Source organism: Leucoraja erinacea, chromosome 7 (genome assembly GCF_028641065.1).
Source record: "Leucoraja erinacea ecotype New England chromosome 7, Leri_hhj_1, whole genome shotgun sequence".
Classification (NCBI taxonomy): domain Eukaryota; kingdom Metazoa; phylum Chordata; class Chondrichthyes; order Rajiformes; family Rajidae; genus Leucoraja; species Leucoraja erinaceus.
Genome location: NC_073383.1, coordinates 29,755,410 through 29,781,192, shown reverse-complemented (window position 1 = coordinate 29,781,192; position 25,783 = coordinate 29,755,410). Strand labels below are relative to the sequence as shown.

General features: G+C 39.5%; 1 protein-coding gene across 3 annotated transcripts; it reads right to left on the bottom strand.

Moving 5' to 3' along the window:
* Positions 1 to 1,544: 1,544 nt before the first annotated feature.
* On the bottom strand, positions 1,545 to 21,242 carry LOC129698816 (death-associated protein-like 1). Of its 3 annotated transcripts, none has more exons than XM_055638117.1 (4): positions 21,119 to 21,242; positions 8,448 to 8,517; positions 2,869 to 2,920; positions 1,545 to 1,975 (listed from the first exon to the last, which is right to left on the bottom strand). In XM_055638117.1, exons 1-4 carry the CDS (start codon positions 21,237 to 21,239, stop codon positions 1,865 to 1,867), a joined length of 354 nt encoding a protein of 117 aa, XP_055494092.1. In that variant the 5' UTR covers positions 21,240 to 21,242; the 3' UTR covers positions 1,545 to 1,864. The 3 variants fall into 3 exon arrangements, with proteins under 3 accessions (XP_055494092.1, XP_055494094.1, XP_055494093.1); XM_055638119.1 differs by lacking the exon at positions 21,119 to 21,242 and adding an exon at positions 20,790 to 21,049; XM_055638118.1 differs by lacking the exon at positions 21,119 to 21,242 and adding an exon at positions 20,487 to 20,778.
* Positions 21,243 to 25,783: the final 4,541 nt, after the last annotated feature.

The window sequence follows — 25,783 nt, the reverse complement described above, 5'->3', positions numbered from 1 at the left end:
GACCAGCCCCGACACGGCGTCCGGCGTGGGGGAGCTGACATCCCCCCCCCCTCCCCGAGGCAGGAACTGATCGCCTCGATGCGGAGGGCCCAAACGCAGGGCTACGTGTGTCAAGATCGTCCCATCTACTGAGAGCTCGAGGCCCCCGACCGCAGGAGAGCCAAGGGAAGTGATTTGAACTTTTTTTCGCCTTTCATCAGTGAAGAATGCAGAGGAGGCACTGTGGTGGATGTTTATGTTAAAATGTATTTTGCGTGTTCTGTTGCTTTTTATTTGTATGACTGACTTGGCAAATTAAATGCCTTGTATGTTGCAAAACATACTTGGCTAATAAAGTATTATTGCAATTGTGAAAGTATTATTGAGATTGATTCTCCTGCTTTCTCCCTGTAACCTTTGATACCCTTACTAACGAAGACCCTATCAATGTCCACTTTAAAAATATCGAATACATGGTCTCCTCAGGCTCCATCTACGACAATAAATTCCATAGATTCACCACCGTCTGGTTGAAGAAATGTCTCCTCATCTCCATTCTAAGAGGCTTCTGGTCCTAGACTATCCCACTGCTGGAAACATCTCCATATTCACTCTATCCAGGCCTTTGGTCATTCAGCAGGTTTCAATGAGATACTCCTCTCCCTCCTCCTCCCCCCCCCCCCCCCCGTTCTCCTATGTTCTAGTGAGTACAGACCCAGACGCATCAAATGTTCCTCATATTTTAACCCAATCATCTCTTTGATCATTCTCATAACCTTCCCTGGATTCTCTCCAATACCAGCACATCCTTCCTCAGATATGGTTCCAAAACCACTCACAATCTTCCAAATGTGGTCTGACCAACTACTTAAAGCTAGAGCATTACATTCTTGCTTTTATATTCTAATCCTCTCAAGTGTGTGCTAACATTGCATATGTCTTTATTACCAACTCAACCTGCGAATTAACGTTTTGGGAATCCTGCATCCGTACTCTCAAGTCCCTTTTCCCCCTCCGATTTCCAAATCCTCTCCACCATCTACATATCATCTGCAAACATGGCACAAAGGCACCAAAGACATTTTCCAGATTGTCACGACAAGTAGCGGACCCAACATAGACCCCTCCGGTACATCACTAGTCACTGGCAGCCAAACAGAAAAACATAGAAAATAGGTGTAGGAGGCAGCCATTTGGCCCTTCGAGCCAGCACCGCCATTCATTGTGATCATGGCTGATCATCCACAATCAGTAACCCGTCCCTGCCTTCTCCCCATATCCCTTGATTCCGCTAGCCCCTAGAGCTCTATCTAACCTTTATTCCCACTCTTTGCCAATCTTCTATCCATGCTGGTATCTTGTTACATCTTGATCTAGAGCCCTAACAAATATCTGAAAGATCCAGGGCTTTGGGAGAATGGATTGCTGGCGGGGAGAATGGAGGCAAGCGAGCCAGATTCCTTTTACATGGAGCCTCTAGACTTATTGTCCAAAAAACCTCTTTCCATGTAACAATTCAGCTAAGAGAGGAAAGTAGTTGAAATAACAAAATTGCAACAGTTGAATTGTGCAGGTCAAGAAGTTAGTTTATTGGCAAGAGCAAGTTTATTTTTACAAAGAAGTTTGCATTTTTCTCTTTTCTAACTATATAAGTGCAATGTTATCTACAATGTCTTGAAGTTAATCATTAAGTTTCAAAAGACAAAATAAATTAATCAAAGGCACTAATTAGATCATTTTATGATTTGCAAATTGAACTAAAATGTCATGATCCACTGCGACAACTTTTGCAAAGCTACAGAGCTCTAGCTCCGCACTAGTTATAATCATGCTTTCTTCAATGTTCATACTGGCTGCTGTTGATCATGGCAAGTATCAAGTTATTTTAACATTTGCGTGGCTGGTGAATAATGCGAATGCACCTTGGTGGCGCAACCTTCTCCAGAGCTGGCACAGGTTTCTGATGTACAATTGCAGATGGAAAATTATGACTCAGCTAAAATAAAGAGAAATAAATATAATTAGCTTATTCTTTGAAGAATTTGTTTAGAATGCATGGTTCAAAGGGGAATTATTTGCTTTAAAAAAAAAATGTTCTGCATATTATAGAAACAATGAAATCATACCCAGCTTGTCAATCCCAGTGGTTGTATTTGACCACAGCTTCAGGGTCATCGTAATGGCATTACAAAAAAAATGGTTCAAATGAAATGCCACTTCTGCACAACCAACCCACGTCACTAAAAATTCAATTCATGTTTGGTTTCCTTGTTCTCAATTTCTTAGAAATAAATTGTTAATGCCAGATGGAATTAAGTGGTGCCCATAGATTGCAATGCTCTGGTTTAATGTCACTTTAAGTGAATGTTTTAAACTCACTCACTAGACTAAACACTTGAGACAATCAGGTCTTTGATGTTGCTGTTCAAGGGAAATCCATTCTGCTGGTAAATTAGATTGCTATTTTATTAAAAACAACGGAAGTGATATTGACAAAACAAAAGAACTTGAGTATCAGTCCATAATATTTACTTGTTTGGATTCCAGAAGCAAAAATAGCAACGCCCCCCCCCCCCCCCCCCCCCCAACAAATCATTTTGTCTATAGCAGTTAAACAAATCTGCAAATCACTGTTCCTCAAGTAACCTATAGAATAACAGAATGTTAAATGTTAAGTTCATTTCACCCTGTTAAAAATCAAAACGGGGAAACTAAATCAATTTGCTTTACTGCACTTGCACCTAGAAAGTGGCATGTTAGTGGTACAATTAAAATTAATGTATAAGCATCAATTAAAATTAAAGAATATAAAGTCTCTACAGCTGCACAGATTTGTGAAAGCTTCATGGTTTAGAATCATACTGGTAATATTTTAGTTCAAATACTCACTTTGTCAATATTTCTAGCCAGGGCAAAGCTCATTTTAGATGCATTGATAGCACTGAAAAATATAGAAAGAGTAATTCCATTACATATCTATACATTTAATATATTTGTGATCGATTTTTAGCTTCAACAAAATAAGACCCTAAGGAGGCAAGCAGACAAGTTCTAACACACAGGCAACTGGAGAGAAAATATGATCCACTCCACCAGTGGAGAAATAAGTGGTTTCCAGACACCGTTTGTAAAAAAACTCACTTGAAGAGATCTTTGTGCAGACTGTACCATGCAATTTTGTCCAACTTCAGGTGTTAAAGGAAATTGAATTTAAAAGTAATACATATTTCATCACCTTTTCAATCATTCACACCCATATATACAGTTGTCATTTTTCAACTTTCAATCATAATATTGGCCCGAATAGCCCGAAAATGTGTTCTGCTATTAGATAAAAATCTACCATGTATAGCATAATAAAAAACAAGAATTCAAATTTTGGTTGTGTAACAATGGAGGGGACATATTTTGCATGTCTAGTCTCCCAAAAAAAGGGCGAATTTAAAAAGCCTCAAGTTCAGTTGATATGGGGGTGGAAGATTGCAACCTTCACGTGGTTCGCCCTGTTTCGACGAATGCAATCAACCCCGGTGTGCACAATCAAATAAGAACAAATAGAACAAGTTGTCCTACAACTTTAGGCTGTGCACGCCATACGCAAGAAGATGAAGAGTTGGTATGCCATTGTAAGGAACTATGGATATGGAACTTTGTTCTATTCTCATATTGCAAGTCTAACTTCGATTTTTTTTATTTTTTTTTATTAATCAATTATATGGAATGAAACTTTGTAACAGAAGTGGTAGTACAATTGTTTTACATGGCAATTGAACAGATAGATCACTTTCCCCAAACCACATAATGTTTAAAAGGCTTTTAGTCCCAGTCAATGTAGGATCAAAAACAGCTCCACCATCACAAAGCCCTGATGAATCTTGCAAACTTTTCTACTGCTTAAACACTAGTGCAGCGAATAAAGCTTGTTGTATTATGAACCAAGTTTAAAATTCAAACTGGCAATTAAATATGACAATCTCCAGACATCATGTTCTGCCAATTTATTGTTGTTAATTAGCTACAAACAAATTCAAATGGAGCTCACATACAGTGCCTTCCATAATGTTTGGGACAAAGACCCATTATATATTTATTTGCCTCTGTACTCCATAATTTGAGATTTGTAATAGAAAAAAACACATGTGGTTAAAGTGCACATTGTCAGATTTTAATAAAGGCCATTCATATACATTTTGGTTTCACCATGTAGAAATTACAGCAGTGTTTTCCCATAGTCTCCCCATTTCAGGGCACCATAATGTTTGGGACACAGCAATGTCATGTTTAGTATTTTATTGCATATCCTTTGCATGCAATGATTGCTTGAAGTCTGCAATGCATGGACATCACCAGTTGCTGGGTGTCTTCTCTGGTCATGCTCTGCCAGGCCTGTATTGCAGCCATCTTTAGCTTATACTTGTTTTGGGGGCTAGTCCCCTTCAGTTTTCTCTTCAGCATATAAAAGGCATGCTCAGTTGGGTTCAGATCAGGTGATTGACTTGGCCACTCAAGAATTGACAATTTTTTAGCTTTAAAAAACTCCTTTGTTGCTTTAGCAGTACGTTTGGGATCATTGTCTTGCTGTAGAATGAAGCACCGGCCAATGAGTTTTGAGACATTTGTTTCAGTGGGTGGCGACCAAATGACTGCAAGTCGGGGGGGGGGGGTAAATGGGTAACTTGCAGCGCGTGGAAAATAGTGCACAGCAGGCCATGCGAGCAATCCCATTGCGATATCTTCAGCTCGTTTATTTTCTAACTTATTTGAAATTTTTGAACATTTTCTGAATAACTCAAGTAAAAGCTCAAAATTTTCAGGTGTCGATTTTGGACTCCACCGGAGAAAACTGTAAAAATAATATGTAAATATTTTACCGTAAGGGTGTCGTTTTTCAGAGCAGATGTGATTATGCACACACACACACACATCCAAGATCAGACTTTCAATAGTTATAAGATATGATTGAATCAAATTATAAATTCACATTTCAAAAATGGTTTCACAATTCAGTAGTACTGTTTTTCAGTATTCCATACTGATATTTGAGGATACATGAGTTTGCATGGAAAATATTGATTTTCAAAAATCCAGTTTCTGTGTAGTCCGTTCTATTGCAGTTATGTGAGAAATACCGATTTCCCTAACAAAATACTGATTTTCAGCCATCAAAATACGGAAATGCTCGGTTAAACTTGGCATCTCTGCAATTATTCACAATCACATTGTGCTTGAGAATTCAAAATGTGATTTGTGATCTTGTTTACGAGTCATCATGGAACTAGAATTTTTTTATAATAGTATGACAGTAAAATAGGTTAGTTTGAAAGCGATCATAGCAATGTAAATGCATCATTTAGTCTGACTTCAACTTTCATGATGGAAATTGAAGTCGAACTAAATGTTGTATTCACATCACTATTCCATGTTGAAATTGATGTCATGTGAAGTTGTTAGGTCAGGAGGATCATTAAAGGGGCACTGCACACACTAACACAGTCGAACAGTAACAGGCAATCAAATCAACACACAAAACATTTTCTAAAAAAGGTTTTCTTTACTGCAAAAACTTAGTTTTTATTTGCAGTTTTTGCATGCTCCTTTATAACATTTTACAACAGTACAACTTAATTATTAAAACAAGGACTACTTCAATTCTTGATTTAAAAAAATGTATATAACAATGACCCCAATCATCCCATTCCACTCACTCATTACTCTCGACTCGATCAAAATTATTTCTGAAATATTGGTCATAAATCTGGTGCAAAAATGCTCCAAAATAAGGCTCAGAATGCACCAGAGAGCATCTAAAACCCCAGAGCTTCCAGGGCCCTTAAGCGGGCCCTGGACCCCGGCCACCAGGGTCTTCAAGATTCGTGCTCATGGTGTACGCTGCGCGCACATTATTTCACATAAAATGTTTGTGATCCTGTCATGCCACCCCCCCTTTTTGAAAAGCTTCGTATGGGCCCCGATTACCTCGAGTGTACCAAAATAAAAGTGAATTCTGTAGCACTCTCGCTCGGATCGCCAGCTCACATACACACGCGCTTAGTGCCACGTTTTACAGATTTTGCGCATTGCACAATCTGTATTGTTATGTCACAATACCATGTTTGGCTCGCGTGCATAAGAGACCCTGGCGAGCATAATGCTTGTGTGTGCGCGTGTGTGTGTGTGTAGACCCAGCTGCAGTATCTGCCTCGGGACCTCATCCTGACAGTGACAAGTCTGATGAGGAGGATGCTCTGCTCGAGAGTGACTCAGATGACAATTAACGTGACTTTTACATGTATTTTAACAGCTCTGTCTTCACTTTGCTTTTCAGGAGATGGTTTAAATATCAAGCAGAAAGGTTACACAAGTTCTCACAAATATAATGTTTCTGTTCATTTAAAGTTGATATCCCCGCCAAAATAAATAAATAACCACTTCAGCCATTTTTATTGTCCTTCTGGGCAATCTCACTTGCCAAGTTCCATGATTGATTCAATAAAGTCACCTACTTCCATGACTCGTCTTCTTAGTGGGCACAGAGTAAGAGGTACTATGTACATTCAAAGGTATGGTATAGATCTGGACAGGTAATAATAATAATAGTAACAAGTATATTACAAGAAAAAGAAAATCAAAGCACACTTCCATTCTCTTTATTTATTTTATATTACAAAATCCTACAGCAGAAGGGATATATTATGTATCTATTTTTCCCCTCTTGATGTTGTTACTGTGTATCTTCAAAGGTGTCAAACAGATCGATTCAATTCTTTATCAACTTACCTTGCTGTAACTGGGCATAACAGAGATTGATGATTGAAGATTCAAGAGGAAAAGACCAATGCTATGGCCATGTCATGATAATTTTCAGTCCTTCACAGAAAACATGCTTGCATCAATCTGTAGTGTGCATTGTTAAGCATATATGTTACCATGGTCCAGGATTTAATGTCACTGGTTGATCATACGCTGAATAATCCAACCACATTTTTGTTTGAAAGTGGAAAGAAACAGAAATTGCATTCATTGCAAGGTAAAAAGAGTTGAGATACTGTATAATAATTTTGCTGCATGTCATTGTGGTATATATCATGTCCTGATTGGTGACTTGATTTAGTTTGTGACTTTATTTAAAGCAGAAATGATATGTGCATGCTTCATTGAGCATAATTCCGACTGGTAACTATGCACTTAGTCCAAGCACATTATCGCACGCATCATGCAAGCCATCTTAAATGACCACCTAAACTGTCATTTGGCAACCTAAGAAGCTGCCTAGGTTGCCCGGCAGGCAACAGAGAAAAAAAGCCCTGACTTAAGCAGTTCCTTCTCTCCTCCACTCTGATATAAGTTAATCTTCATCTCATCTGTCCACAAGACCTTTTTCCAGAACTGTGGTTGCTCTTTTAAGTACTTCTTGCCAAACTGAAACCTGGCCATCCTATTTTTACGGCTAACCAGTGGTTTGCAGCTTGCAGTGTAGCCTCTGTATTTCTGTTCATGAAATCTTCTGTGGACAGTGGTCATTGACAAATCCACCCCCGTCTCGTGAAGAGTGTTTCTGATCTGTCGGACAGGTGTTTGGGGATTTTTCTTTATTCTAGAGAGAATTCTTCTGTCATCAGCTGTGGAGGTCTTCCTTGGCTCGTCAGTCCCTTTGCGATTAGTAAGCTCACCAGTGCTCTCTTTCTTCTGAATGATGTTCCAAACAGTTGATTTTGGTAAGCCTAAGGTTTGGCTGATGTCTCTAACAGTTTTATTCTTGTTTCTCAGTCTCATGATGGCTTATTTGACATTATTTGGCACAACTTTGGTCCTCATGTTGATAAACAGCAATAGAAGTTTCCAAAGGTGATGGAATGACTGGAGAAAAGACTATTTACTGAGAGATCTCTTATACCTGCATTAAGGAGGCATTTGAACACACCTGAGCAATTACAAACACCTGTGAAGTCATGTGTCCAAAACATTATGGTGCCCTGAAATAAGGGGACTATGTATAAATACAGCTGTAATTTCTACATGGTGAAATCAAAATGTATAAAAATACCCTTAAAATAAAGACTGACAATGTGCACTTTAACCTCATGTGATTTTTTTTCTATTACAAATCTCAAATTGTGGAGTACAAAGCAAATAAATAAATGATGGGTCTTTGTCCCAAACATTATGGAGGGCACTGTAATTAGCAAATGCTTGCAAAGTATCTTTTGCAAATACGTCAGATGGTTGGTTACCCATGAGGAATTGAATATCACAAATAATAAATGTAGCAATTGCTCCAAATTGGGAATATCTCTGGTCTCATTTGGAATATTTGTTCAACCTCAACAACTGAAAAGATTATTTAGTTACTTTAACGCTTGTAGGACTAAAGGGGCTATTACTGTAAAGTCAGAATATCCCTGCAGAATGCAATCTGCTTTATACCTTCACTAGAACTCAAAAATTAGAAAAGATGTAGTATAATTTACCTCGTGCTTGAAAAAGAATTGATTCTTTGGTCTCTTTTTTCCTCTTGTTTGGTGGCCTTCATTCTGCTACCTTTTTGAATAGAAAAGGTACATATTCATTTTTTACATTGATAAATCTGTCAAATAGTTACAATTATTTTAACCCACAAATTGAATTGTACTAACGTTGCTTTGGAATTATTGCACCAATAATTCTGCCCATGAACAAATTAAATGGGCAGAATTCATTTCATGGGCGGGACAACTCTGAAAATAAGAAGAGGCCTTATTGATGCTCAAAGGATAATTTTTTTGAGTACTGGGGACTGTCAAAGAGAACAAGAACTACTTTCAATCATTAAAAAAAAAAATTGGGAAGTTGGTGCTACTTGCCTGCACCAAGGTAAACTAAATTGTGATCTTATTGATTGGCCCATCCCTGCTTCTATTCATGTTCTAATTTTATATTTTAAAAAAAATACTAAGAGGTGTGAACTCTTAGTATTTTTGCCTTGCATCAAAATTCTTTCCACAAACAGAAAGCTCTGCAACTCAAACAATAGTACGTTAGCTGAAAAGATAAATAGAGGTGCAAGCAGAAGGGAAATTTGGGTTCATAGAAGTGTTAAAGACAAACAAACCTAAAAATCCCAGAAACACACAATATCCTTGTATATTGATTTGATTAGAATTTAAGATTGATTGGTTTTCAACAGAACCAAGAAATTAGGAATTAACAAATTATCAAATACAGTCTCAGGAAATAGAGAGGAAAGCCCAAAGAAAGTGGCTGCAATAGGGTGCAAGACCTTAAATTAAAGCAAGCCAGTCAATGCAAACAGACACAGTGGGCCAAGAAATCAAAAGTACAAAGGTCAAATAGGAACAGTAGAATAACTAGAAATGTGCCACGTTCAAAGTACGTGTTGAACAGGTACTTTGGATCCGTCTTCACTCAGGAAGACCCAATCTCCCAGATGTACTAGTGGCCAGAGGATTAGGATGACGGAGGAACTGAAGGAAATTCATATTAGGCAGGAAATGGTGTTAGATAGACTGATGGCTGATAAATCCCCAGGGCCAGATGGTCTGCATTCCAGGGTACTTAAGGGAGTCTCTATAGAAATCGTGGACATATTGGTGACCATTTTCCAATGTTCTATAGATTCAGGATAAGTTCCTGTGGATTGGGGGGGTAGCTAATGTTATCCCACTTTTTAAGAAAGGCAGGAGAGAGAAAACAGGGAATTATAGACCAGTTAACTCGACATCAGTGGTGGGGAAGATGCTGGAGTCAATTATAAAAGATAAAATAGTGGCACATTTGGGTAGCAGTAACAGGATCGGTCCAAGTCAGCATGGATTTACGAAGGGGAAATCATGCTCGACTCATCTTCTGGAATTTTTGAGGATGTAACTCGGAAAATGGACAAGGGAGAGCCAGTGGATGTAGGGTACCTGGACTTTCAGAAAGCATTTGATAAGGTCCCACATAGGAGATTAGTGAGCAAAATTAGAGCACATGGTATTGGGGGTAGAGTGCTGACATGGATAGAAAATTGGTTTACAGACAGGAAACAGTGTAGGGATTAACGGGTCCCTTGCAGATTGGCAGGCAGTGACTAGTGGGGAACCGCAAGGCTCGGTGCTGGGACCGCAGCTATTTACAATATACATCAATGATTTAGATGAAGGGATTCAAAGTAACATTAGCAAATTTGAAGATGACAAAGCTGTGTGGCAGTATGAACTGTGAAGAGGATGCTATGAGGATGCAGGGCGACTTGGACAGGTTGGGTGAGTGGGCAGATGCATGGCAGATGCAGTTTAATGTGGATAAATGTGAGGTTATCCACTTTGGTAGCCAAAACAGGAAGGAATATTATTATCTAAATTGTATCAAGTTGGGAAAAGGGAAAGTACAACAGGATCTGGGGGTCCTTGTTCATCAGTCAATGAAAGTAAGCATGCAGGTAGAGCAGGCAATGAAGAAAGCAAATGTAATGTTGGCCTTCATAACAAGAGGAGTTGAGTATAGGAGCAAAGAGATCCTTCTGCAGTTGTACAGGGCCATAGTGAGACCACACCTGGAGTATTGTGTGCCGTTTTGGTCCCCTAATTTGAGGAAGGACATTCTTGCTATTGAGGGAGTGCAGCGTAGGTTTACAAGGTTAATTCCCAGGATGGCAGGACTGTCATATGTTGATAGAATGGAGCGGCTGGGCTTGTATACTCTGGAATTTAGGATGAGAGGGAATCTTATTAAAACACAAGATTATTAAGGGATTGGACATGCTAGAAACATGCAGGAAACATGTTCCCGTTGTGGGAGTCCAGAACCAGGGGTCAGAGTTTAAGAATAAGGGGTAGGCCATTTCGAACGGATATGAGGAAAAACTATTTTACCCAGAGAGTTGTGAATCTGTGGAATTCTCTGCCTCAGAAGGCAGTGGAGGCCAATTCTCTGGATGCTTTCAAGAGAGAGTTAGATAGAGTTCTTAAAGATAGCAGAGTCAGGGGATATGATGAGAAGGCAGGAACGGGGAACTGAATGTGGATGATCAGCCATGATCACAGTGAATGGTGGTGCTGGCACAAAGGGCCAAATGGCCTACTCCTGCACCTATTGTCTAAATGCCAAGTCCAGGAGATTGTCAAATGTGTAAGTGGTGACCTACAATGACAAATCACTCATTTCCATTACAAACTATTGACCAATATTCACTCCGGATTGTGGGCAGAGCTTGTTGCACAGATATACTGTTGAGGTTGGCATTTACAATTTTTGTAGCCAAACCTTATATCTCATTGCACACAATGACCATCATTGTGGCAGATGGTTTCAGTACTTTGGTGGGCTCTGCCTTATATTCATTGCAACCAATGCATATTAACTGATTATCAGCTCAGTCAGATGGTCAATACAAATGTATTTTCCACATTGAAATAAAAAAAGTCATATAGGTGCCATGACACAACTCATTCTGATTTTGGGAGACACTCAAGATTCTCCAGTAAGCTTATAATAATTCTACTTTTTGAAATTTTAATTACATTCACAGTATGTGTTCCAAAGTTACGCAACATATGCTATGTTAAATGGGACACCATTAATAGAATTTTTTTAAATTATTTTTATATTTTTATAATGGAATTTTATTCTTCCAACATCCATGGTAAGATATTAAATGGAATAAAAGACGCAGGGAACAAACTATATCTTGATTCAGAACACACCCAGGCATCAACCTTACTTCGTCCAAGTTAGTTTTGATGATACTCATGTTGAATGAGCTAGAGACAGTCAAAACAATTTAATACCTGAAATGTTAGAAATCACTTCTTTGATTTTTAGTGCAAGGAATCTCGTTAATCATATATTATGAGAACAAAATCCTACAGGTCAGACATGACAAAAGGCAATTTATTATCTTTTGTCAAAAATTGGATGTGGTTAAAACATTTATGGGAATGAAAGGTCAGTGAAAAGAAATCATTGATCTGATTAAAAGGTCAGCCACATTAATATTAAACATTTCCTCATAGATGCTACAAAAAGCTTTTCATTTTGTGTTTTTTATGAGCACCAGATTTTCACTGCAGTATTTTGCATTGGATGAATACTAGTTTATAGTTTAAGCTCATTTTCATGCAAATCTTTCTTTGGATTATTTCCTTGGAAATTCTAATATTGTTTCAAACACATTTGCTTTTCCATTAATTTTGAAGAGAATTTAAAAAATGCCACAGAAGTATTGGCTCACGTTTCCTTTATTACTAAGACAAGTGAGATGTCAAATCAACAACTTTAATATACTGCAGTTTATATTTAAAACAGAGAAGGCGTGTAACAGATCACTTCAGTACTAAAATAAATATCAGCAAGGATTTAATACAAAATCTTTTGATAATCAAATTATCTGAAGAATGGTATATGAAAATAGCCATTTTATAATGTACAAAAACAGCTGCATTATTAGGTAGCTATCAATATTAAAAATGTGTTTGTAATATGGAAGATGAAATGTTTTGAAGTTTGGAAAAACTTCAATGGTAATATTATGGATTTCAGCAAAGTCCAGCTACATGGAGTATTGTAGCGACTTTGGATCTATTACTGTCAGAAGAAGAAAAAAGAAAAAGTACCATAAACAGTGAATATGACATACTATACAACTGCATCAAGGGATATAGGAAAAAGCAGGAACGGGGTACTAATTCTGGATGATCAGCCATGATCATATTGAATGGCAATGCTGGCTTGAAGGGCCAAATGGCCTACTCTTGCACCCATTTTCTATATTTCTATTTTTGATAGATGACAAGTTATGTATACAGGGCATGTTTATAAGTAAATCTTTAAATACAAAATGTGAGACTGTTAGAAAGTGCATCAAGAAATCAATTTTTTGATAATGTCAGGCTAGAAATGTCAACGAAGACTGCAAATTTTCGATATAGTGGTATGTTACACAAGGAGTAACGTTTTAATGTACAAATGAGTTCACATTTTTAAATTCCAAGTGCAGGCGGATAAATCAACTTTCAAACACACCTGTTGCTCATTTTCCATAGGACTTCAAATTAGAAACAAGTTAATTGGATAAAACAGATAAAGTTCAAAAGGAAATAAATGCCAAGATATTTATCTACATTAAAATTTAGAGTATGCAAACAAAATAGTCAAATGCTATGAACAGTTGTGAAAATTCAAATGAGACCAAAAGAGGCCTAGAAATCAAGTATACCAATTTGTTTTTAAATAACGTTAAAAAGTGAAGTTTGTTGTGCCATACGCTCACACAAAGAAATTGCTACAAAGTGTTTCAGTTGCAGTCAATGAATATCAGAACAAAAATAGTGAATATGTTGCAAATACTACGAAATAGTCAAGTGCTCTTGTTAGAATTCAGTTAACCATATAACAATTACAGTATGGAAACAGGCCATCTCGGCCCTACAAGTCCGTGCCGAACAATTATTTTCCCTTAGTCCCACCTGCGTTCACACATACCACAACCCTCCATTCCCTTCTCATCCATATGCCTATCCAATTTATTTTTAAACGATACCAACAAACCTGCCTCCACCACTTCCACTGGAAGCTCATTCCACACTGCTACCACTCTCTGAGTAAAGAAGTTCCCCCTCATGTTACCCCTAAACTTCTGTCCCTTAATTCTGAAGTCATGTCCTCTTGTTTGAATCTTCCCTAATCTCAAAGGGAAACGCTTGTCCACATCAACTCTGTCTATCCCTCTCATCATTTTAAAGACCTCTATCAAATCCCCCCTTAACCTTCTGCGCTCCAGAGAATAAAGACCTAACTTATTCAACCTTTCTCTGTAACTTAGTTGTTGAAACCCAGGCAACATTCTAGTAAATCTCCTCTGTATCTCTCTATTTTGTTGACATCCTTCCTATAATTGGGCGACCAATATTGTACACCATACTCCAGATTTGGTCTCACCAATGACTTGTACAATTTTAACATTACATCCCAGCTTCTATACTCAATGCTCTGATTTATAAAGGCTAGCATACCAAAAGCTTTCTTTACCACCCTGTCTATATGAGATTCCACCTTCAAGGAACTATGCACGGTTATTCCCAGATCCCTCTGTTCAACTGCATTCTTCAATTCCCTACCATTTACCATGTACGTCCTATTTTGATTTGTCCTGCCAAGGTGTAGCACCTCACATTTATCAGCATTAAACTCCATCTGCCATCTTTCAGTCCATTCTTCCAAATGGCCTAAATCACTCTGTAGACTTTGGAAATCCTCTTCATTATCCACTATCTTGGTATCATCTGCATACTTACTAATCCAATGTACCACACCTTCATCAATATCATTGATGTACATGACAAACAACAAAGGACCCAACACAGATCCCCGAGGCACCCCACTAGTCACCTGCCTGCAACCCGACAAACAGCCATCCACCATTACCCTCTGGCGTCTCCCATTCAGCCACTGTTGAATCCATCTTGCTACTCCTGCATTTATACCCAACAGTTGAACCTTCCTAACCAACCTTCCACGAGGAACCTTGTCAAAGGCCTTACTAAAGTCCATATAAACAACATCCACTGCTTTACTCTCGTCAATTTCCCTAGTAACCTCTTAAAAAATTCACGAAGATTAGTCAAACATGACCTTCCAGGCACAAATCCATGTTGACTGTTCCTAATCAGACCCTGTTTATCCAGATGCTTATATATATTATCTCCAAGTATATTTTCCATTAATTTGCCCACCACTGAAGTCAAAACTAACAGGTCTATAATTGCTAGGTTTACTCTTAGAACCCTTTTTAAACAATGGAACAACATGCGCAGTACGCCAATCCTCGGGGATTATTCCCATTTCTAATGACATTTGAAATATTTCTGTCATAGCCAAGTCAAGTCAAGTCAAGTTTATTTGTCACATACACATACGAGATGTGCAGTGAAATGAAAGTGGCAATGCTCGCGGAACAACAAAACAACCAAACAAATTATAAACACAATCATAACACACATATTATTTTGCATAATAAATAATAGAAGGAAAAACGTTCTGTACAGTTAGTCCCTGGTGAGAAAGGCGTTTACAGTCCGAATTGCCTCTGGGAAGAAACTCCTTCTCAACCTCTCCGTTCTCACTGCGTGGCAACGGAGGCGTTTGCCTGACCGTAGCGGCTGGAACAGTCCGTTGCAGGGGTGGAAGAGGTCTCTCATGATTTTGTTTGCTCTGGAGTTGCACCTCCTGTTGTATAGTTCCTGCAGGGGGGTGAGTGAAGTTCCCATAGTGCGTTCGGCCGAACGCACTACTCTCTGCAGAGCCTTCTTGTCCTTGGCAGAGCAATTCCCGAACCAGATGGTAATGTTCCTGGACAAGATGCTTTCCACCGCCGCTGCGTAGAAGCACTGGAGGATCCTCGGAGACACTCTGAATTTCCTCAATTGCCTGAGGTGGTAAAGGCGCTGCCTTGCCTTACTCACCAGTGCTGAGGCGTGTGATGACCATGTCATATCCTCAGAGATGTGGACTCCCAGATATTTAAAACAGTTCACCCTATCCACAGGATCCCCATTTATACTCAATGGAGTGTACGTCCTCGGATGATGTGCCCTCCTAAAGTCCATGATCAGCTCCTTCGTTTTTTTGATGTTCAAGAGGAGGCTGTTCTCCTGGCACCAGAGTGCTAGATCAGCCACCTCCTCCCGGTAGGCCCTCTCATCATTGTCTGAGATCAGGCCCACCACCACAGTGTCATCAGCAAACTTAATTATTGAATTGGAGCTGAACCTAGCCACACAGTCATGTGTGTACAGGGAGTACAATAGGGGGCTGAGGACGCAACCATGGGGCGATCCTGTGCTCAGGGTGAGGGACTTTGATGTATTCCCTCCCATCTTGACTACCTGGGGCCTGGCGGTGAGAAAGTCCAGGACCCAGGCACACAGGGAGGTGTTGAGCCCCAATTCCAGTAGCTTCCCAGCCGCGGCTATTTCTACACTAACTTCCCTCAATGTCCTAGCGAATATCCTGTCAGGACCTGGAGACTTATCCACTTTAATATTTTTCAAAAGTGTCAGTACTTTTTTTACTTTGAAACTCATAGTATCCATAGCTACTCTACTAGTTTCCCTTACCTCACATAATTCAATATCCTTCTCCTTGGTGAATACCGAAGAAAAGAAATTGTTCAATATCTCCCCCATCTCTTTTGGCTCTGCAGATAGCTGTCTACTCTGTCTCTCCAATAACCCTCGTTATCCTTTTGCTATTAATATAGCTGTAGAAACCCTTTGGATTTACTTTCACCTTACTTGCCAAAGCAACCTCATATCTTCTTTTAGCTATTCTAATTTCTTTCTTAAGATTCTTTTTACATTCCTTATACTCCTCAAGCACCTCATTTACTTCATGCTGCCTATAATTATTGTAGATCTCCCTCTTTTTCCGAACAAGATGTCCAATTTCCCTTGAAAACTAGGGTTCTTTCCAATTTTTACTTTCCTTTCAACCGAACAGGAACATAAAGATTCTGTACTCTTAAAATTTCCCCTTTAAATGTCCTCCATTTCTCTTCTACATCCTTCCCATAAAACAAAATGTCCCAGTTCACTCCTTTTAAATCATTTCGCATCTCATCAAAGTTAGCCTTTCTCCAATCAAAAATCTCAACCCTAGGTCCAGTTCTGACCCTCTCCATAATTATATTGAAACTAATGGTATTGTGATCACTGGACCCGAAGTGCTCCTCACGCATACCTCCGCCACCTGTCCCGTCTCATTTCCTAGTTGTCTCATTAGCCAAACAAAAAAGCCTAAATTGTTAAAGGCAATGCAAAAGAATTCTCAACATAAAGCAGTCCCAGGAACTTGATCTTAAAGTTCTCAATTCAAGAATAATCCATCATAGAAAAACAGGTCCTTTGGCCCACGATGTCCATACCGAGCATGATGCCAAAACTATTTGTAATCTACCAGCACAAAATCCATATCCCTCCATTTCCGGCATATTCCATGCCTCTTCAAAGGTCTCTTAAATGCTCCTATTATATCTGCCCCAACCATCAACCCCAGCATCATGTTCCAGGCACTCACCACCCTGTGCAAAAGAGGTTGCCCGATACCTCTCCTTTCAATTTCGCTTCTCTCACTTTAAAAAAAAATGTCCTCTAGTGTTTAACGTTTGTCCTATATTCCTTTACTGTCTACCCTTCAATTTCATATACTTCTTGCAGATCTCCTCTTAAACTCTGGCATTCCAGAGAAAACAATCCAGGTCTGTCCACCCACTGTCTATATTTTTTCCTAATCCAGGCACTATTCTGGTGAACCTCCTCTGGACCCTTTCCAAATCCTTCACATCCTTCCTGCAATAATGTGACTAGTACTACATGCAATAGTCCAAATGCAGCCTAAGCAATGTCCTATAAAGCTGCATCATGTCTTTCTGGCACTTACAATGCCCTCTATAATGTTTGGGACAAAGACCCATCATTAATTTATTTGCCTCTGTACTCCACAATTTGAGATTTGTGATAGGAAAAAAAAAAAAAATCACATGTGTTTAAAGTGCACATTGTCAGCTTTTAATAAAGGCCATTTTTATACATTTTGGTTTAAACAATTAAGAATAAAACATTAAAAATAAAGCATTATAGTTTAAACATGCGAATGAAAAAAATACCAGAGCAAAAGGAAGCTACAGACTTTTGCTTATTGAGTGGAGCTACTGCTTGTGGGGGAAAAAACCTGTTTTTATGTCCTGCTGTGGCGGCTTTGACATAGAAACATAGAAAATAGGTGCAGGAGGAGGCCATTCGGCCCTTCGAGCCAGCACCGCCATTCATTGTGATCGTGGCTGATCGTCCCCTATCAATAACCCATGCCTGCCTTCTCCCCATATCCCTCAACTCCACTAGCCCCGAGAGCTCTATCTAACTCTATCTTAAATCCATCTAGTGACTTGGCCTCCACTGCCCTCTGTGGCAGGGAATTCCATAAATTCACAACTCTGTGGAAAAAGTTTTTCTCACCTCAGTCTTAAATGACCTCCCCTTTATTCTGAGACTGTGGCCCCCTGGTTCTGGACTCACCCAACATTGGGAACATTTTTCCTGCATCTAGCTTGTCCAGTCCTTTTATAATTATATATGTTTCTATAAGAACCCCCTCATCCTTCTAAACTCCAGTGAATACAAGCCTAATCTTTTCAATCTTTCCTCATATGTGACCAGGGTGAGAGGGGTCAGAGATAATCTTATCCGCTCGCTTCCTGGCCCTTGCAGTGTATAGTTCGTCAATGTGGGGTGGGGGTGGTTAAAAGAGCAACTACAGTTCTGGAAAAAGGTCTTGTGGACAGATAAGACGAAGATTAACATATCAGTGATGGCAAGACCATTTCGTTGTCTCTGTACTGTACACTGACAATGAAAGTTGAATCTGAATCTGAATCCGAATCAAAGTATCGAGAAGAGAAGGAACTGCCCAAGATCCGAAGCATACCACCTCATTTGTGAAACACAGTGGTGGGGGTGTTATGGCCTGGGCATGTATGCTGCTGAAATTACTGGCTCACTTATCTTCATTGATGATACAACTGCTGATGGTAGTAGCATAATGAATTCCGAAGTGTGCAGACACATCGCTCGAGTTCAAACAAATGCCTCAAAACTCATTGGCCGGCAGTTCATTCTACAGTAAGACAATGATCCCAAACATACTGTTAAAGCAGCAAAGGAGTTTTTCAAAGCTTAGAAATGGTCAATTCTTGAGTGGCCAAGTCAATCACCTGATCTGAACCCAATTGAGTATGCCTTTTATATGCTGAAGAGATAACTGAAGGGGACTAGCTTCCAAAACAAGCATAAGCTAAAGATGGCTGCAATACAGGCCTGACAGAGCATCACCAGAGAAGACATCCAGCAACTGGTGATGTTCATAAATCGCAGACTTCAAGCAGTCATTGCACACAAAGGATATGCAACATACTACTAAACATGACTACTTTCATTTACATGACATTGCTGTGTCCCAAACATTATGATGCCCTGAAATGGGGGGGGAGGGGCGCGCGCTATGTATAAACATTGCTGAAATTTGTACATGGTGAAACCAAAATGTATGAAAATGGCCTTTATTATAATCTGACAATAAGATTTTTTTCTATTACAAATCTCAAATTGTGGAGTACAGAGGCAAATAAAGGGTCTTTGTCCCAAACATTATGCAGGGCACTGTATACTCAATGCCTTGACCGATGAAAGCAAGCATACCGTATGCCTTTTTAACCACTTTCTACTTGTGTTGCCACTTTCACAAAGTTATGGACTTGGACCCAAGATCCTTCTGTGCATTAATGCAGTTAAGTGTCATGCTATTAATTGTATATTTTCACATTACATTTAATCTCCCAAAGGGCAACACCTCACACTAGCTCAGATTGCCTGCCATTTCTCCACAATTGTCTGTAGCTGATCTGTATATCTTAATAACCTTCCTCATAGTTTGCGATCCCAGAAATCTTAGTGTCATCTGCAAACTTACTAACCAACACACGTTTACATCCAAGTAATTTGTATGCAAATATCAGAAACAACAGAGGTACCAGCACAGATCCCTGCAAAACTTCCACTGGTCACAGACCCCCATCCTGAATATTGTCCTTCCATCACAACTGCCTATCTTCTATCAGTAAGACAGCTCCAAATCCATCCAAATCACTGTTAATCTTAATGCATCTTACATCTTCTGGATCAACCCACCCCCATGGTGGGTTATATACATAATGCCTTATTTAACTCCATGTAGACATCATCCACTGCCCTACCCTAAATCACTTTTGTCACCTCCTCAAAATACCTCAATCAAGTTAGTAGGACATGACCCACTCATGTACCATGCCCTGACGACTTCCCAATGAACCCATTCTCTTACACACAATTCTCCCAATCCCCAACTACTGAGATCATCTCCTAATAAGCATTGCTCATATTCTAGTCAAAACCAAGAATTAAAAGGTTAAAATGATCTACAAATCTCACATCTTGATAATAATCACAGAAGGAAGCCAGTCTATCGAGTCAGGAACAGTTTCATGTAAAATCCTACATATTGTTTTTCAGATACAAACTCCTTCCACAACTGCCCCTACTAATGCAATCCAGGCCCTAGAGCAACTAGACTTTGACATTCACCTTTACCCTACATTCTGCAGTTGTTGACTCCACAAACGGGAGGAATGTATCTTCATCTACTGTAAATACACTTCATATTACATTGCTAAGCTTTAAAAACGTTAAAAGTTGCATGGAGACAATAATTAAAACAACTCAACAAGAAATATGGGCACAATGACTCCTGTAGATTTTGAACAAATGCCAAAAAAATCTTGGCAAATGAGGGGTGGGGTGGGGAGGTAAAGGAAGTGAATAGGAGGTAAAGTTTAACAAACGACAAACATGAGAACTCTTGAAGGGTGGATGTGGAAAGACGTTTCCTCTTGGGGAAGAATCTAAAATTGGAGAGGTCAACATTTAAAAATAACAACTCACCCATTTATGGCCGACAAGGCAAAAATTCCTGCTCCCAGAAGATCGTGATATTTTAGGATTGTTCCTCAAAGGGTGAATGATGCAGTCTCTAACCGGGTTTTTTTAAGGCAGAGATTGGGAGTTAACTAATCAACGATGCTAAATGTTACCGCGAGAAGAGAGTCGAGGTTATAACAGGTCGGCCATTGTTGTATTAAATAACAAGCAGCCTTGTAGAACCGAGTGGTTTAATCCTAACTGGTTTCGCTCAGTATTCCTGACGCCCGATTACTTTGAGAGACAGTGGTTAAAATACTACATTACCATTAAGTCCCGGTTCACCTTGCTCAGTATCCCTTCGTCACACTCGATATAGAACGTATTGTGATCTTACACACGTTTCCAACACAGACTAGACAACAAAAATGAAACTATTTCGTCAAAACCACGTGCCCACGCCTTAATCTTGCACCAAAAGTCTCAACAGGAAAAGGGAGTTTCTCCCTACATTAAAAAGTCAAAACTTCAAAAAGCAAGACACCTGCTTCCCCGTTTATACCCAGAAGACGACTATTGAGAATTAGAACTGGATCCCACTCTAGAAAGTAAACAAATCAGAGTTGAAAATGCCCAAACCAACCCGAAATAATCACCTCCAACAATAACCAAAGCATTCACCTGGCCTCTTTCTGCCCCCTCCCTCCTCACCCCCTTTTTAACTCCCAAGAGACGATAGACAACTATTTTCAGCCACTTCTGCATTTTTGATTGCATGCAGTTAATTGGAGGGTATCGTTTCCATTGATCAGCAAACAAAACTGCAACTAACAGCAGATTAAATAATTAAATTGCAGCAGTTACAATAATCACAATTGAAACTAGCCTCAGAAACCCGAGGGGAAAATACACAAATCCCTTCGCGAAATGCGGATATAAAATATCTATTCAGATTCAAAGCATTTAAAAGAAAATAGCAATTAACCCTTGTACTTGCTGGCGAGCATTTCAGTTGATTAGTTGCAGGCGGATAAGAGCAGTTGTGAAAAGTAAGTGTTGGTACAAGCCTGAGTTATCTCAAATCCCTGCCATAATTATATATTTATCACCTCGTGTTAACCGCATCTTGTAATTTTTTGTATCTGTATTACCCAGGAATCTCATCTTGTCAGTATGAGGATTCATTCAGTTTTGGAGTAAAAACCCAGTCTCTAGTTTAGAAATACAACATGGATATAAGGTGATTTCACAAAAGGTCACTGGAGTGTAGATCCGCACCCACGTGACTGAAAATCTCAAGTGGAGGACATGCTAGACATCCGGTACGTTAGTGGATGGGAAAACACGCACTTTCCCACCCGTTAAAAACATAGAAAACGGCCAGGTTTTGATCCACAATTTATTGTGCCAGTCGGGGTGACCGTGAGGCACAGCTACCTAGATTTACAGTTAAAAAAAAAGATAGAAACTAAGGTAAATTAAAGAGGGAGCTGAAGGTGCCAATCCAGCGGAAGTGAACAGCGGACATTTGCCGTGGAGATTTAAAGGTCCAAAATATCGGGAATTATCGCGTTTGCTCGCTGAATTTCATCAAAAGTAAGGCATTATTGACATGCTAGACATTAATGTCTAGCATGTCCTCCACTTGAGATTTTTGGTCACGTGGGTGCGGATCTACGCTCCAGTGACCTTTCGTGAAATCACCCTATACAGATGCAACAGGTCTTTCGGCTGACGAGCGATCACCTGCAAACCCACATATTTTGGATGTGGTAGGAAAGGGAGTGCCCGGAGGAAACCCAGACGTTCTCAGGGAGAAGGTGCTAATTCTGCACAGACATCACCTGAGGTCAGGATCGTCCCGGGTCTCTGGTGATGTGAAGCACAGATCATAGCGCTCTATGATCTTTGCTGTGTAGCAGCACTTCTACTGCTACGCCACTGTGCCGCCCTGAAGTCCCCTGTGTCGTGTTTTCCCATTTTAAACACTGACTAGATTTTTTAAAACCCTTACCTGATGGGAAAAGTGTACTTGGAGAGGAGCTCCTGTGTTGTCCTTACCTCCATCATAACAGTTCATAAGATCATAGGCAGAGAAGCAGAATTAGGCTATTCTTCCCATATCGGCTGCTCTGCCATTCGATTACAGCTGATCTATTTTTTGTTCTCAACCCCATTCTCCTGCCTTCTCTCCGTGACCTTTGACGGCTTTACTAATCAAGAACTTGTCAATCTCTGCTTTAAAATAATAAATGATTTTGCCCCCACCACAGTCTGTGGCAATGATTTCCACAGATTCACCATCCTCTGCCTAAAGAAATCCCAACTCATTTCCATTCTAGAGGTATGTACTTTTATTCTGAGGCCGCGACCTCTTGTCCAAGACTCTGCCACTACTGGACAATCCTCTCCAAATCCCCTCTATTTAGGCCTTTCATTATTCAGCAGGTTTCAATGAGATCCCCCCTTATCCATCTTAACTCCGGCGAGTACAGGCCCAGAGCTATCAAATGTTCCTTATACATTAACCCAATCGTCCCCGGGATCATTCTTGCAAACCTCCTCTACATCCTCTCCAAAGCCATCACATCTTTCCTCAGATAGACACAAAAAGCTGGAGTAACTCAGCGGGTCAGGTAGCATCTCTGGAGAAAAGGAATAGGTGACATTTCGGGTCGTGACCCTTTGGACAAGGTCAGGGGAAAGGGAAACGTGAGATATAGACAGTGATGTAGATATAGAACAAATGAATGAAAGATATGCAAAAGAAAGTGATAAAGAAGACAGTGCCTGAAACATCACTTATTTGTTTTCACCCGAGATGCTGTCTGACGCGCTGTTACTCCAGCTTTTGGTGTCCATCTTCGGTTTTAACCAGCATCCGCAAGTTCCTTCCTACACAACTTTCCTCAGATATGGAGCCCAAAACGGCTCACAATAGTTCAAGATGCAAGAGCTGCTTGCAAGAAAAGGTATGGAGAACCATATGTCCCTCCAGACGGGGTTCCACTCTATACTAAAAATCACAACCTGGTTACATCTTTGGCACAATATTGTTTTTTCTTTAACCTTGTTTTGGGGAGGCCTGCATAGGAGTAAGCTTGACAACTGAACTAAAGTTGGAATCTGCTGAATTGCCAGGGGTTAGGCCATATTGGGAAAATTTGGTCAGAACTACTTCCCCTGAATTTAGTTATTCCATTTAACGTTCTTTCTCGCATAACTGCTGGGATTGTTACTGTGGATCCCTGGTGCAATGTTACCTCCCCTCCAAACTGACATTTTAGGCGTGACCAATAAAAACCCGAATCAAAAGTAGTTTAAGCTATTACTGTTCTTTCAGGTAATCTGATTGATCACTTTCTTTGTTACTTTTCACTTGTCACATTCTTGCCAAGTAAAAAAACATTCAATTTTTTTTAACGCTTAAATAACAGATCGAGCGATATACAGGCAATATTTGGAAGGACTATCATTTAATCTGGGTTTAAAACCTGATGATTAAACTCCCTCTCAGCCATATCAATATTGAGGATATTTACCCACGAAATGGTAGCAAGAAAAATATACCATTATTTTAGGTTGGAAAGGGATGGGAGCTGGGACTGTGTCGTGTTTGCTGCATTGTCATATTAACAAAGTCAGGATATTGCAGCATGTTGACAATTCAATTTCATTTCCTGGTCTCATGTCATTGTTAAATTCACATTATGGTATCTAATAGCTTTAACACACCATCTAATTTTCAGCATTTCGTCTCGTTCTATTTTTCAAATTCTTTATAATTCCAATTACAATCTTAATTTGCGAATATTTATTTTGTCTATATCAGCATAGCACTCCAACATTTTATATCTGTTTTTATATATGGGTTATTTATGTTGTTTATATCCAAAAATAGTTGATGTTTTAATGAAATTTAATCTGAATTGTTTATTTGCAATAAAGAATAATTCAGATTAAGGTAGTTAGCATGTAGTATACAAATAAAACAAAAGTTGATACCCCAATGAAGATATTTTAATTCAGTAACAAGTATTGATTTCATGATTTCTGAAACATTCTTTGAAATATTTTTTGTATAATTAATGAAGCAGTTTGTTCGCAGTGGCAGGACATCACTGATTTCCCTATTAGCAGAACCAAATGGGTTTATACAGTTCCCTCCATAATGCTTGGGACAAAGACCCCTCATTTCTTTATTTGCCTCTGTACTCCACAATTTGAGATTTGTAATAGAAAAAAAATCACATGCGGATAAAGTGCACAGTCAGATTTGAATAAAGGCCTTTTTTTACACATTTTGGTTTCACCATGTAGAAATTACAACAGTGTTTATACATAGTCCCCCATTTCAGGGCATAATAATATTTGGGACACAGCAATGTCATGTAAATGAAAATAATCATGTTTAGTATTTTGTTGCATATCCTTTGTATGCAATGATTGCTTGAAGTCTGCGATTCATGGACATGTTGCTGGGTGTCTTCTCTGGCGATGCTCTGCCAGGCCTGTTTTGCAGCCATCTTTAGCTATGCTTGTTTTGAGGGCTAGTCACCTTCAGTTTTCTCTCTTCAGCATATAAAAGGCCTGCTCAGTTGGGTTCAGATCGGGTGATTGACTTGGCCACTCAAGAATTGACAATTATTTGGCTTTGAAAAACTCCTTTGTTGCTTTAGCAGTATGTTTGGAATCATTGTCTTGCTGTAGAAGGAACTGCCACTACTACCATCGGCAGTTGTATCATCAATGAAGGTAAGTGAGCCAGTACCTTCAGCAGCCATACATGCCCAGGCCATACCACTCCCACCGCCGTGTTTCACAGATGAGGTGGTATGCTTTGGATCTTGGGCAGTTCCTTCTCTCCTCCATACTTTGCTGTTGCCATCACTCTGATATGTTAATCTTCATCTAATCTGGCCACAAGACCTTTTTCATGAACTGTGATTGCTGTTTTAAGTACTTTTTGGTAAACTGTAACCTGGCCATCCTATTTTCGCAGCTAATCAGTGGTTTGCATCTTGCAGTGTAGCCTCTGTATTTCTGTTCATGAAGTCTTCTGCAGACAGTGGTCATTGACATTTCCACACCTGACTCCTAAAGAGTGCTTCGGATCTGTCGGACAAGTTTGGGGATTTTTCTTTATTACAGAGAATTCTTCTATCATCAGCTGTGGATTTCTTCCTTGGCCTGCCAGTCCCTTTGCAATCAGTAAGCTCACCAGTGCTCTCTTTCTTAATGATGTTCCAAACAGTTGATTTTGGTAAGTCTAAAGTTTGGCTGATGTCTCTAACAGTTTTATTCTCGTTTCTCAGTTTCAT

Coding starts and splice junctions, on each gene's coding strand:
- LOC129698816 (XM_055638117.1), bottom strand. CDS start 21,239: ATGCAATCAAAAATGCAGAAGTGGCTGAAAATAGTTGTCTATCGTCTC. Junction 2,921..8,447: donor AATTCTTTTTCAAGCACGAG/GTAAATTATACT, acceptor TATATTTTTCAG/TGCTATCAATGCATCTAAAA. Junction 1,976..2,868: donor TGGCTAGAAATATTGACAAA/GTGAGTATTTGA, acceptor TCTTTATTTTAG/CTGAGTCATAATTTTCCATC.